Source organism: Aedes aegypti, chromosome 1 (genome assembly GCF_002204515.2).
Source record: "Aedes aegypti strain LVP_AGWG chromosome 1, AaegL5.0 Primary Assembly, whole genome shotgun sequence".
Taxonomy (NCBI): domain Eukaryota; kingdom Metazoa; phylum Arthropoda; class Insecta; order Diptera; family Culicidae; genus Aedes; species Aedes aegypti.
Window position 1 is genome coordinate 254571248 of NC_035107.1, and position 14949 is coordinate 254586196.

The 14949-nt window shown below is 36.2% G+C and overlaps 1 protein-coding gene across 15 annotated transcripts in view; it reads right to left on the reverse strand.

Annotated features, from left to right (window-relative positions):
• Nucleotides 1–14949, reverse strand: part of LOC5576365 (bone morphogenetic protein 1) — a 540800-nt gene that overhangs the window by 77227 nt on the left and 448624 nt on the right. For 14 of the 15 annotated variants that reach the window (XR_002498631.1, XR_002498632.1, XM_021837567.1 and 11 more), the window contains exon 5: nt 2779–2901. The exons of the other annotated variant lie outside the window; for it this stretch is intronic. Coding sequence is in view for 12 of the 14 variants with exons in the window: in XM_021837567.1 (XP_021693259.1) it covers nt 2779–2901 (123 nt within the window). In the remaining 2 variants the exon portion in view is untranslated. The remainder of the gene's footprint in view (nt 1–2778; nt 2902–14949) is intronic. 15 annotated transcript variants of the gene reach the window in all.

Genomic DNA, 14949 nt, shown 5'->3' on the forward strand with positions numbered 1-14949 from the left:
TTTTTTTGTGTTTAAAAAAATGAACCTGCCGGTAGAAGGGTTCAGGAAGACCCCTGAAAAGAATATTTCTGCTGAAGTTATTTAGCACACATTAAATTAAATGTAAAAACTTACTTTTAGAGCAAAGTGTTGTATTATACATTTGCGTAAAATAAATAGTAAAAAATGATAAATCAATATTTTAATCTGCACACCCAACAGCTTTCAAGAAAGTAGTAAGAAGTGCCATAAAACGAGGTAACATTGATCAGCGGAGTAACACTGATCGGAAAGGCCCTTCTTGTAAATAGTTCGAATCAACATTTATCGATGGAAGATTTTCATTACATGAATGGTCCTTCTTTTTTCTATGTTTATGAGCTTAAGGAAATTAAAGTTTTGCGGAAATTAAATTTGACCATGCGTAATTTCTCAACTTTTCGAAACAATGATTTTTTTTTCCTATGAGTTCTGCAAAGCATAAGCAAGAGAAATACGGATTATACTTCAAATATGACATCACCATGAACTATTCCGTTGTCGGTTTGTTGTATGTACGTATATTCATCTTATCGAAAAACAAAAAAGTAGATTGGAGTACCTTGTAGCTTTTAATTTCACCTTAATTGCTTATCTTTGACAGATACGCGTATTTCGACTGCCACTTGCAGCCTTCTTTAGTGTCAGTTACTCGTATCCACGAATAAGCAATTAGGGCGGAATTAAAAGGTACTCCAATCTACTTTTTTGTTTCTCAATTCAGGTTCTGCACAGAGGATTCGAATACATTGAAAAGAGCTCAATTTAACGATATTAATGAATAACTATAAAGAATGCAGAATATCCTTAGGAAATTGTTTACCTTTAGGAGTATTCCGCGATTACGGGCGTTTTTAATTTTAAAATAACTCAAAAAATGAATGACTCGTAAGGGTCAAAAGTTAAAAGTTTTCAAGAACAAAATACAATATACAGTCACAAGCGATGGGTGCCAGTACTTGTTTCAAAACATGAAACTTGCAAAATTTGCTTTAAATGATTTTTTTGAGAAAGGGTAAAAAAAATGATCAATGTTATCCCGGATTACGGTAGGGGATAAGCACTTAATTTCGACGTGCAAGAATTCTGTGTCAATCATCGGATTTCCATACAAAGTTAGCTAAAATCGTATAAATGGGTCGAAAATGAGTCCTCTTTCCTCACTACTATTTTCAATGCACACAGTTATCATCAATCAATTTTATGGAAACCTTACAAAATACACATCAAATTACGTAGGATATATGCATCAGTTTCGGTTATTGCACCAATTGGAGTCATAGTAGATCAAAGTTCAAAGAGTAGTCTACGCACGATTAAATTGTATCGTGTGTAGACGATTAGAATTTAAATTTGGAAAATATGTAATGTTAAAAACTTTCTTGATGAATTTGACTGTGATTATGTTTTTTTTATTATGGTGCTCGGTTTGATATGCTCATGAAAAGAGAAATCTCGCGGAACATTACTAAAGGACCTATGTACAAATGAGAGATTCTCTCCTCTCTCGTTCTCTTTCGATTAGAACAGTGGAACACTAAAGATTTTGGGAAGTTTTTCACTATAGATCGAAAGTCAATTTCCTTGACTAGCGTTTCATACAAAAAACGCAACAGAAGAGGTTAATGTGACTCAGTTATTAATGAAAGAGAAAGTAAACAAAGAGAGCCTCTCAATATTAGATAGGTCCTTTAGTAATGTTCCGCGAGAATTTATGTTTTTATCCCACGTTTCAGGCAAATTGGTTGTACCTTGCATAGTTATATCCTTGAAAAAGCAAATCAAATCTAAGTCAAGGCCTGCTAAGTCAATGTGCAGTGTATGAAATCAATAGCCTGCCAAAAAAAAAAAACACTTCTCACTGGCAAAGGCCTACTTCCAATTGCATATTGTTGTTTTCTGGAACATTGCAATTTTACAATTTTAAGTTACTGAAAAATATCAATTTGAATAAAATCGAGAGCATAGTTTTAAAATAAATGAAAAATCTGTATGTTTGTTTCCATTTGGCAAATAAAGCAAAAATAAGGTTCATTAAAAGCTCAACACTACTTTCCTACTAACTACTGTCACTACAACACAAACTGTAAAACGCTGTTTTGTGATATGTGTGTCTCCATAAGAGCATCTCCAGCTGAGTTACTAATAGTATGGCAAGTTGCAAAATATATATTATATTTGACATACCATTTTGTAGCGCTGCTTGAGATGCTCTGATGATATTATTCGTTTCTAGTTTATCAGCTACAGTGCAATTTCAATATTATCATTGTTGCTTTAAATTATTATGATAAGCTTCTACATGATGAACAATAGACTAACATCGATGTGTTAATTATCGTATAAAAAGTGTGACATTCGCGTATGAAGTGTACCAGAGTAACGCTTAACATTGACAAAACAAACAAAGGTTTCCCGTTCTGAGTGGGGACTATCCGGCAAACTGGATGTGAGTAGCTTCATAGATATCTCAGGTTTGATTGGCCGAACATCAACGCCGCTTTGGCAACCACAGTGACAGTTAGATGAAATAACAGCAAATAGAGAGGCAAAGATGTCAGTGGACTGGCACCAAATGAGAAAACAGAGTGTAGGAGAACGTGAGCGACAGTTTGCAGCGTTTCTATTGTTTACGTGGAACGGAGGTTATTGATGAGGTTATGGGCCATTTTAGTTTATCGTTTTTAAGGGCAAACGTTTGTGTACGTGTGTGTATGGGTGTGTAATTTAGCACAAAAAAGTCAAATCAATGCAACCTACTTGGTGCCTTGGTAGGTCTGGACAGGGGTTCCAAATACTGCACCATACGGGATCGCGAGTCCGAGTACGCACTGGCAACGGCGACCCCGACCGAAGCGTCTACAATGAAATCGGCACCCGACGCTGCAGTGTTGCCAGTTTGGTTTCGGGGTTTTTCAAGGTGGCAGTGGTAGTGTGTTGGCAGACCATATACAGTTGGTGTTTTCAGGAGGAATGTATTTGTGCGATGTCCCGATTTTTGATGGAATATTTCGCGGTTACGAAGTTTCACGTGCACACGAATCGAGAGAAGTGGTGTGTGGATGTATGGAAGTTTGAAAATCGAGAAAAAAAGTTAAAGAGAAAAAGAGAAATTTCAAACAATTAGTCAAGTTGCAGCGAAGCGGATGCTATTGTTTTTCGTGACGTTGTATACGCGTGGAATGGACTGGAATGTTGTATGAGCGTAGTTATGGTACAAATGTATGATGTAGAGAGGAAGATAAATTGCAATCAACGGGTATGGTGATATCAAACTCAACAATAATCCAGTGCATAGTTCTGGCGCTTGGTTTGATGACATGACCGGTTGGAGTCAGACAAATGGAGTGGCCCCATTTGGAATCATTTAATCCTTTTGTCATCTGAAATTGCTTTTTAGTCGGACATACATGTGACATGGGATCATTTTGTGCAAACTTCACGTTTGACAAACATCGTAGTATAACAAGTATCGGAATCTACAGGCACAGACAAACAGACGTGAAACTTTGAACAAATTTCTTTAAAATCGCCCATTTCACAATACAACATGTTGCAGCAAATACTATTTCGTGCAGATCTCTGCAGATGGCAGTAGTGTGAAACGTCAAACACGAAGAAAATCGATTCGTGCGCCTCTAATTGTGAGATTTGAAATATAGTGATGATCGTTAAATGAGTGGTCGATGGAAATTTTATCATTATTACGTGTGATAATAAATCTTCGAGCTGTTTAGTAGAATACCTATAAGTAGATGAAAAAACCGAATTTAGTACTATACCATTTAATTCCACTAGAGTTTGTATCCTTTGACAGATACGCGTATTTCGACCTCAACTGTAAGGCCGTCTTCAGTGTCGTGTACTAGACTCGACTTGTCGAGTCTAGTACACGACACTGAAGACGGCCTTACAGTTGAGGTCGAAATACGCGTATCTGTCAAAGGATACAAACTCTAGTGGAATTAAATGGTATAGTACTAAATTCGGTTTTTTCATCTACTTATTATTACGTGTGTTTGTCTGTGCTATAGGGGTGTAGTTCGTATTACATGATCTGTGTATCGACCATATGATGAGTATTGCCATGTACGAGAAATTAATTATTTGAGATTTTTATTTCCCCAACAGTGAAATGTGAATATTGAAATTGTTTTGTATTATGGTTCCTTTGAGCTATCGTTATCAAGCCTCGACATCTCTAGGAATGTAATTTACTACTAGTTCATAATTATGGCTACGTGTATTACACTAAAACCCTTGTAACTCATTGTTGAACAGTTGCTCCGCAGAGAAACAGGAAAGCACATACAGATAAGCTGATGCAGGTCAACACATTCTCCGCGCGGTGCTGCATCATCAGAGTTGCAACAAATGACCGTCATATATTTCGCGAGTGCACGATAACGGCAAAAGAGCCGGAATTTCCTGTTTCGTATATTTCCATGAATTTTGTGACAAACCCCTTCTGTCCCCCAGTTTTGGGCGGAAAACCGACTGAAGGTTGAGCTCCAGCTCCACGAACGAAAGCTGCTTCATGAGTTAATTCGTAATCCAAAACCGTGCACATGAAAATTCGGCAAACGTGCCCTGTCAGTTTCATTATGGGGATGAACATTTCATTCAGCAGACGCATGGCTTCTTGTTAAGCGTCAGAGTAACATTTGCGCGAGTATATGTGTTATTATGATGACATTCTCCATTCAATAAAAGTTTTGTACAGTTTTGGAAATTTGATATCATGAAATCACACAGAAGTACGAGGCATAATCAGAAACATCAAATGATACGTAAAGTAACTTAGACAAGTTATTTATTTGAAGTAATTTTCAAATTAATGATCCGAGATTTTCAACAAAAGACATCTGACATCGATTCGGTAGAAAATAAAGGACTTTTTCCTGTCGTCATGCTATAAACGTGAGGAAATTCTTTAGTGAATCTTGCAAAATGCTCTAAACGAATCCTTGGAACGAATCTTTTTCTTGGAAGAATTCTCAGAGAAATCTTTCACTCGATACAAATTAAACTGAATACATACTAGTAGAATTTATTTCAGTATCTTGAGCAGGAATCCTAAAAAAATACAATGTTGTTCTACAATTTCTTCGGAGGAAAGTTTAACTAACAACTCTGAAACGTCTTTTGACCCCGGGAGTGATATTCGGGCCCAGAAGGAGACCGCCTAAGCCCCAAGCGACTGGTCTAAAGCCACGGCAGCTTCCGGGTCGGGCACAAAAGACCTCTTTTACTCCCGGGTCCCAGGGCGTTTAGTGGAGGGGAGGTTTCGAATGCGGGATGCCTAACAAAAAGAAAGCAACTTACATTGGTATTATTTTAATGAAAATCTCCGAGACGACGGTACAGGCTTTGAGGTTATTGAAGTGACTGCTAAAGCTGTGTGGGAATACACTCACATACATCCGACGGCGGCATAGCTTGATGGTGTGGTGTGGTTGGTGATTTTCCTTGATGAGCCCAAGTATCTACCCCAAAGGGGGGCGGGGGTTGGCTGATTGGATACTCCAGCTTTTGGTGACCCAATAGCGGTCTCGTTGATGATCACATTCACACAAGGGTTGGTCCGGTTGCCTTCGGCCGTCGTGGCCACAGCAGCAGTCTTTCCTGGTGGGGTGACTTGCCATCGGTAATCTCCGATTGGCGCCTGGAACTGACGGTGTTCCGGTGACCACTTTATGGGCGGCAGTAACTGGAGAACCGATAGGTAATCTGCGGTGGCGAACTCCCGTAATAAAACTCTTCCGAACGGCGTTCGAGCCAGCCCACGGCACGTGGGCCGCAATACGACAGATAACGTTCTTGGGCTGTTGTCCCGTCTATTGCCTCACACAAACTCCCCCATTTCCTTCAGCGACTCCTCGCTCATCCTCGTCTCATTGGTCACTCAGAATTCCCGAATGCGGTGCTCATTTTCGATATCCGGCTCTCCACACAAATGAAGCTCGCTGCCCACTTACCAATGAGTGCCTCATTGTACCCACACCATCTCTCGATTTGAATTGGACGTTAGCGAACTTAACATGGAAGATTCCCTACCATCCCACATCTAAATATAAAGAAAAGATGTTACCGTACATGTACGGTAACAACTCTTTTACAATAGTTTTGGAATTGATTGTACACTAAATTTAATCTTTGTTTGTCACTAAAAATTTCGCCTAGTCAAAACTTTTTAATTTAATTTTGGAGTAAATTGTTCCAGCTACTTTGATAAATTTGTTTTAATCCAAAGTGGACAATTTTTGGCATATCTTTTCAAGGAAATATAATTTTTCGCAAGTTTAGGTTTTAACATTTGCAGATTTTTTTAAAACCCTCTGATTTGTTTAAATTTGTCTCAAAAATCTTTTAAATAACTACCTATAATGATCCGTCAGTTTTCCTAAACAAGAAATTTAAACTTCTTGCAGAAGTTTTGTCAATATAAATTATGTGTTCTAAAGATAATAGTTTTTTTTTACTGAAATTGGGATATAATTTCAAAAACAATCCTTTTAAACTTGCTTAGTGAAAAAAAAAAGCGCACAAAAAGCGGCAACGTCATGGTTCTGAATACAGGAGGAATTCTTAGAGAGTTTAATTTTTCGTTGAAACATTTTCAATTAATAAATGGTGCTCAGTGGTGGAAGCACTTCACGAACCTAAACCAACGCTAAACAAACATGACAGACTCACGGATATATTGGTACTACCTGCTCGGGAGAATATACCAAAAGAGAAAAACAAAAGTTCGCGAACTACTCGCGAGTAACCGAATAAGGTGTGAGTTTTTATGGTTTTTACAGACACATCAATATCAATTGTACATCCATCAAATCGGCAGCAGTAAACCACCAGTTGGTAGCAAAACCTTGCAAGCCAGCAATGTCAGAGTTTTTTTTTTCAGAAGCGCAATTAACTCTGAACAGCTCCGAACACGTTCACAAATCAATGTAGCCCTCCCGAGTTTACTCACGAGCACGACAGATTCGATTAAATCAGCACTCTTATGCTCGCGAGCATTTTGTTTCGTTTTTATTCTGGTTCAGCAGACATGTTCGATACTTATTATTAAGCTTTTCTTACTTATATTCATAAGCTTAGAAAAATTAAGATTTGATCATGCGGAAGTTTTTCGAAACAATGCGTGAGTATAGATGACACTGCAGAAGATAAAAGCCTCACATAATATAAACAAGGCAAATGTTATTCTTACTAAAAATGGAATTGCTAAAAACGATTATGTTGTCAAAATTAACAAATTACTATAAAGCATGTTGAATTTACCTGAGAAATTGCATACCTTAAGTCTTATTTCACAGTTTAAGGTATTTTCAGTAAAACTCAAAAAGTAAGTCACTTCTAAAAACTTGATTTTCATAGTTGGTTTCAGGGGTCATAAATTTAAACGGTATTTCAAACATAATCTAACATTGTTTATATTGGTGGTCGATGTTAAGAAATAAGACATCTGAGCGGTTCCATTTGAATTCGAATGTCGGTTTACTTTTGTATTTTTTGATTTGGCATATGCGTTTTTTAAACCCAAAAATGCCTATTTGCATCATCGGTTCGTCATTTTTACCCTAGCGTTACTTTTGAGAAGGGTTTAAGAAAAAAAGCCTTAACAATTTTCAAAAAATTTAAACTCAGAAACTATTTGTCCGATTTGTTTAGTTTCTTCCGCAATGTTTTAGGTTATTGTTGGGACTATCTGGAAAAAAATATATACTGTAAAAAAAATGTTGTAATTTTTTATATATCGAAAATAAAGCTTAAAAATCAATTTTCTCAAAAATCGTATTTATGATTTTTTTATTTTTTTTATTTGTTAAGGTAGACAAAAAATGAAGTCTTTTGCACAGTGGGTCAAGATGGAGAAATCATGGACAAAAAAGTTATGATTTTCTGAAAAAAAGTGAACTTTTGAAAATGGTCATAATAAACTTTTTAAATATTTTTAAACTCGATTTTATGAAAGTACGCAAAATTTACAACAAAAAAGGTACACGGAAAAATCAGGCTAACTTTTACCGTTTTAAAGATACAGCGATTTTAATACAAAATTATGATATAATTTTCAATTTTCGGTCATTATAATATAACTTAGAAACGGTTTGTCCGATCAGTTTGGTGTCTTCCGCAAAGTTTTAGGTTATTGTTGGGACTATCTGGAAAAAATATACACTGTAAAAAAATGTTGTAATTTTTTATATCTATATAAATAAAAATGGAGTGGTGTTTGTATGTCACGAAATGGCTTACGAACGGGTCAACGTATTTGAATGATAATTTCTACGTTTTGTTCCTCAAGGGTTCCGACGTGTTTGTATGTATAAAAATAGCAGAATATTCACCGAAAAAGTGAGGAAAAACGAGAGTGAACGGAACTGTCATTTTACATGGGAAGATCCATAGCGTTTTTAAACAGCCTACTTGATGGCAAGACGAAGTTTGCCGGGACCACTAGTATCGAATATAAAGCTTAAAAATCAATTTTCTCAAATATCGTATTTTTGATTTATTTTTATATTTTTATATGTTAAAGTAGACAAAAAATGAAGTCTTTTGCACAGTGGATCAAGATGGAGAAATCATGGACAAAAAAGTAATGATTTTTTTTAAAAAAGGTGAATTTGTTGAAAATGGTCATAATAAACTTTTCAAATGTTTCGGTAGCAATAAGAAAAATTTTCTCATATACCTTTTTTGTTGAAAATTTTGCGTACTTTCATAAAATCGGGTCGAAAAGCATTCAAAAAGTTTATTTAGACCATATTGAGAAATCAAACTTTTTGTAAAAAATCATTACTTTTTTGTCCATGATTTCTCCATCTTGACCCACTGTGCAAAAGACTTAATATTTTGTCTACTTTAACATATAAAAAAAAAAAAATCAAAAATACGATTTTTGAGAAAATTGATTTTTAAGCTTTATATTCGATATATAAAAAAATAAATTTTTTTACGGTGTATATTTTTTTTCCAGATAGTCCCAATAATAACCCAAAACTTTGCGGAAGACACCAAACTGATCGGACAAACCGTTTCTAAGTTATATTATAATGACCGAAAATTGAAAATTGTATCATAATTTTGTATTAAAGTGCTGTATCTTTAAAACGGTAAAAGTTAGCCTGATTTTTCCGTGTTCCTTTTTTGTTGTAAATTTTGCGTACTTTCATAAAATCGAGTTCAAAAATATTTAAAAAGTTTATTATGACCATTTTCAAAAATTCACCTTTTTTCAAAAAATCATAACTTTTTTGTCCATGATTTCTCCATCTTGACCCACTGTGCAAAAGACTTCATTTTTTGTCTACTTTAACATATAAAAAAATAAAGAAAATCAAATATACGATTTTTGAGAAAATTGATTTTTAAGCTTTATTTTCGATATATAAAAAATTACAACATTTTTTTTACAGTGTTTAATTTTTTCCAGATAGTCCCAACAATAACCTAAATCATTGCGGAAGACACCAAACTGATCGGACAAACCGTTTCTAAGTTATAATATTTTGAAAATTATTAAGGATTTTTTTCTTAGGCCCTTCTCAAAAGTAAGGCTAGAGGGCATTTTTTTAAATTATTGGACAGGTTTGGGCCGGAGGTTCTCCGATTTGCACGAAATTTTCACCAGAGGTAGAGCTAGTGGATACATGACCAAAAGTGAAATTCAAAAAAAATATAGTGGCCTATTTTCCCGGAAAACTCTAGATGAATTTTCACGATTTCTCTATATACCTCAAACTTTGAACATTCATATCTCCTGAACTATGCATCGTAGAACAAAAGTTTTCTAGTAAAATCGAAAGGAAATTTTCTCAACAATCTATTAAAAATATAAAAAGAAAAACATTTCTCGGAAAATTTTTCACCATGGAGAAAATTGTCGGAAAAATAGCGAAAAAACTATCGTCTGTATCATGAAAAATTTTCAAAAAAATATTTTTTGTTTTATCAATCTATACTCTAACTTTCGTCCATAGACGCCAAAATGGTATCTTTTACCGTTTAGGCGACAGAACTGAAAAACCGATGACCGCCCGCACGCTTCCCATAGGAAAATTTGTTCTATTGTGGGCCTCATAACCGTGCGCTAACAGCGGCAGTAATTTTCACGCATTGTAAGAGTAACACAGTAAACCATCCTTTCCTTTCCAGTCAGAAGAAGCTTTTCGTCAATCGGACCACTCTCCATTGGTCAGTTGGGTGTTTTGTGTGCCCTTCATCAGCAACGTTATTTAGTATTAAAGCTCACAGCCTCTATGAAAGCCGCACGGGAAGTTCTTGTTACAATCAATCATTATGGTAACGTTTGAAGGATCAAATCTCAAGATCCACTTTCTTTGAAAACTTATAAGTATATTGTTAATATGTTGTTTCGGCCAGGACGTCTTTCCTACGTTGTGTCTTTTACGATACAACGGACGGCAAATCAAGTGAACGGCTTCACTTTAACAGATTTATTACCACTGAGAGGCAGCATGCCTACTCGGTGGAGAAACGAAAGAAACTGCATTCTTACAAATTCAATGGGGCGCCTTATAAAGGCGCACGATACGGCCAGACAAAACATACAATAATTATTCATTACGCGCGTACGCTTCTCAATACAGTCTGGCGCGCTGTTGGGTTGGCGCCAACTGTAGAGGCTGCACGCTGACTGGCAGTGGAATATTCCACAGCAGCCATCAATGAAATAGATTGGTGTTAGCTCTTCCTGATAGTGGTATTGGTGAGCGTGATCGAGTTGAATTGGGTTCAACAGCGGCTTGCAAAGCCGATGTTTACCAATGTCTATGTGCCCTTTTGAAATGTTTGTCCAGGAATGATTGTTTACATTCTGATTCCGTTCGAATGGCATGTTTGAGTGCTCATGAGCGTTCACTGACTGGCAGTCCACACCACGGAATGATTCAGTGAGTAGGAATCCTCTCAGTCAGTTCAATGCATTCGGCGAATGGATGCTAAGTGCATTAACTCGTGCCTCGCAGATACAAGTGTATTGGTATTCACTTCTCTTCGCGTTCCTTCCGATTGTCGCTTTTACACAATCGGTTTCGACGCTTTCATGCTGCACTCCGCCTAGGACGGTTCAGCTATCACTTAATGTTCGATAGCAGCAGATTTGTTGCTATTTTTCATCGGTGGCGTTCGGGTGAGTGAGTGAATTTTCTCATGCTTGCTGAGGGTCAGTTCCTATTACCTATATTATTAAATGTTAGGATCGTTTTCAATTAAAGACTGTTGGTCTCAATAGTAAAGGTTACGAAAAAAGGACATACAAAACACCCAAAAGACCAAAGGAGAGTGCTCCGATTGACGAAAAGCTTCTTCTGACTGGAAAGGAAAGGATGGTTTACTGCGTTACTCTTACAATGCGTGTAAATTACTGCCGCTGTTAGCGCACGGTTATGAGGGCCACAATAGAACGAATTTTTCTATGGGAAGCGTGCGGGTGGTCATCGGTTTTTCAGTTCTGTCGCCTAAACGGTAAAAGATACCACTTTGGCGTCTATGGACGAAAGTTAGAGTATAGATTGATGAAACAAAAAATATTTTTTTGAAAATTTTTCATGATACAGACGATAGTTTTTTCGCTATTTTTCCGACAATTTTCTCCATGGTGAAAAATTTTCTGAGAAATGTTTTTCTTTTTATAATTTTAATAAATTGCTGAGAAAATTTCCTTTCGATTTCACTCAAAAACTTTTGTTCTACGATGCATAGTTCAGGAGATATGAATTTTCAAAGTTTGAGGTATATAGAAAAATCGTGAAAATTCATCTAGAGTTTTCCGGGAAAATAGGCCACTATAATTTTTTTGAATTTCACTTATGGTCATGTATCCACGAGCTCTACCTCTGGTGAAAATTTCATGCAAATCGGAGAACCTTCGGCCCAAATTGTCCGATAATAAAAAAAAAATCCCCTAGAGTCAAAATGGCGAGCCGATGATGCAAAAAGGCATTTTTGGGCATAAAGAAAGCATGTGCAAAATTTCATCCAAATCAAAATATATAGAAATGAAATTTGGGAAAAAAGTTGTCATTTTCTGTGGAACCGCTCATCTTCAAAAAATATCTTACTAGCTACATTTGCATTTTCAAGAAACGTGATTAGTGCGGCCTATTTTTTAAAATATTTAAAATCAAAAATTCGTAGACTCTACTGAATTTAAATCACATAAAAAGAGAAACCTCAAAGTTTGAGCCAAACACATTAAGATATAGGGGTGGCACAGGGACTTGAAGGTTAGTTTTCAAGTTATAGTTAAAGAAGTCCTCCAAACCATGTTATTTTTTTAACTAATTTTCATGATTTTTGATGTCTTCAAAATTTTATGTCTTCAAAATTTAATTTTTCAAAAATTTTTAGAACATCAAAACTGTTCAAAATCAAACATAGTCTTACAGCAGTTTCTCCAAATCATCATTGTTTTACCATAACTTCATGAACACTCAACCGATTCCAAATCTTTTCACATGCTGTTATGGCTAATTTTGTCATTTTAAACATTGTATAACACATTTTTTCAACGAAAAAAACATAATTTTTTAATTTTATGCAATTTAAACGTTAATTTTATTGCTAATAATGGTTCCTCTCGTACTTCAAACTAGAGATGGGAAAAACGGCTCATTTCAGTGAACGGATCCGATCCAAATCACTCATTTTAGTGAACCGGATCTTTTGAATGGTTCAGTGGCTCGCACATAAGAAGAGCAAATTGAACCAAGCGAACGGAAAAAAGAGCAATTCTCTCCCTGTTGCGCGACATGTCTTTCGTATATTTCGCTCTCTCAGTCTTCCCCAGAATCTCACAATACACTCGGTCGATTCACCTACCCGAACCAAAAGGAAGATATCTCAATCTATAATTCTCCTGCAGGCATTGCCGAATTCGCGCATTTGAGTATGAAGCACGATCAAAGAAAAACATCCCATCTGTTGCGATCCACTATCGTCATTGTATCGCAAGGTGTAACAAGTCTGATAAATGGAAGCAGCGAGCGAGAGCCCCATAGAGAGAGCGATGATAAAATCCATTTTTCTCGCTTGTTTACCGTTGGGGATAGATGTTTTTCTTTACTGGTACGATAAACAATCCACGAACTTCCAATAGCAATAGTGTCCCCCAGGCTTGGAGCATGTTTAGAGGGGTTTTATCATGCACTACTATCCCCCCAATCTGATCAAAGTTGTAGTAGTATACGATAAACAGTCTCTCATAATGTGCAGCATGTTATGATAGTTACAGAGAGCGATACTTGAGAGATCCTCTCAATTTTCTCAGGATTCAATTCTTTTTCTCCTGTATGCAAGGAGGCGGGGCTAATTAGTTGTATGGCTGTGTACTCTGACAGTGAGGAGCTGCAGCAAACTGTGTTTGCATCTGTGCTGTGGCCCGCAAAGCACATTGTAAGCCTTATTGTAAAGCCAAGAAACGAACGAAGAAGAATAAGGGAAATAATCGATTCATTCTTTTTCCTTGTCACTTTTCGTCTGATCCGTGCTGATCGAATGAACCGACTTTCACTTAAAAAGAGCCACAAATCACTCGTTCTTTTGACTGATCCGGATCTTTTTAACGGATCCGATTCTTTTTGCCCATCACTACTTCAAACCGTTGTAAAGGTCTTAGCATTTGTTTTAATTTTTAATCATTTTCAATAAATTGTGTGACAACATATTATGCAATCTTAAAAAAAAACATGTGCTTTTTTAATTCGTAGAATAGCAAAAAGTTCGCGAACATTTACTCGCGAGTAATCGAACAATATGTGATTTATTAGGGTTTTGACATATAAATCAATTGTACACTGAAACCTCCATGGGTTGATGTTCCATGGCTTGTTAGCGGCTCATGAAACCATACTAGAAACAAAATTTCATGGTTACTACGATGGTCCCCTCAAACAGCAGAAATATGCCCCACTACTCGATGTTTCCATGAGTCGATGGTTACTTCAGATATCAACCCATGGAGGTTTGATTGTATATCCATTAAATCGACAATAATCTAAGGTTTGTTGTTAAAAACCCTTGAAAACCTGAAATTTCGGAGCAGAAATAGCTTTTTTTTTTCCAGACACACAATTCAGTCTGAACAGCTCCGAACACGTTCACGTATCAGTTAGGCTTCGTTTACTCGCCAGCACGAAAAGTGTGAATAAATCAGCACTCTGATGCTCGTGAGCATTTTGTTTTGACATGTTCGCTACTTTCAAACACGCTTCTCCTACTTATATTCTTGTGCTTGGACATATTTAGTTTTGATCACGTGTAAGCAAGGTAGTTTCAAATAAGCTCAATAATTGTATTGACGGGTTCTAAGGGGCCATGGCCCCACAGTTTAGGGCCACCCACAAAATACGATTATATTAAGGAATTATGAGAAACCGATGAAATGGTCCCAAGATTATGAAAATTAAAGGTTTATAATTTTAAATTAGAGTGTTATCTTAAAAGATTGTTAGGCTTGTGCGTTTTTTGTCTTCCATACAATTTATTAAGAACAAAATGATGCTGGAAAACTGAAAAACTCTTTTTTTTTTTTCAAAAATAGGTTTTTGTCACTCACACCCATTAATCCCAATTTTCGCTTATGATGGTTTTCAAGCAGTTGAAATCCAACTTCTGGTCATTAAAACTCTATCCAGATTGTTAAGCATAAATTTCATAAGGGACATAACCAATGCGAACATACTAGAGTATCAAAATTGTTTTCTGGAAAAAAGACCCCGGGCCTGTGTGAAAAACTCCTTTTTTTTTCAAAAATAGGTTTTTGTCACTCACACCCATTAATCCCAATTTTCGCTTATGATGGTTTTCAAGCAGTTGAAATCCAACTTCTGGTCATTAAAACCCTATCCAGATTGTTAAGCATAAATTTCATAAGGGACATAACCAATGCGAACATAC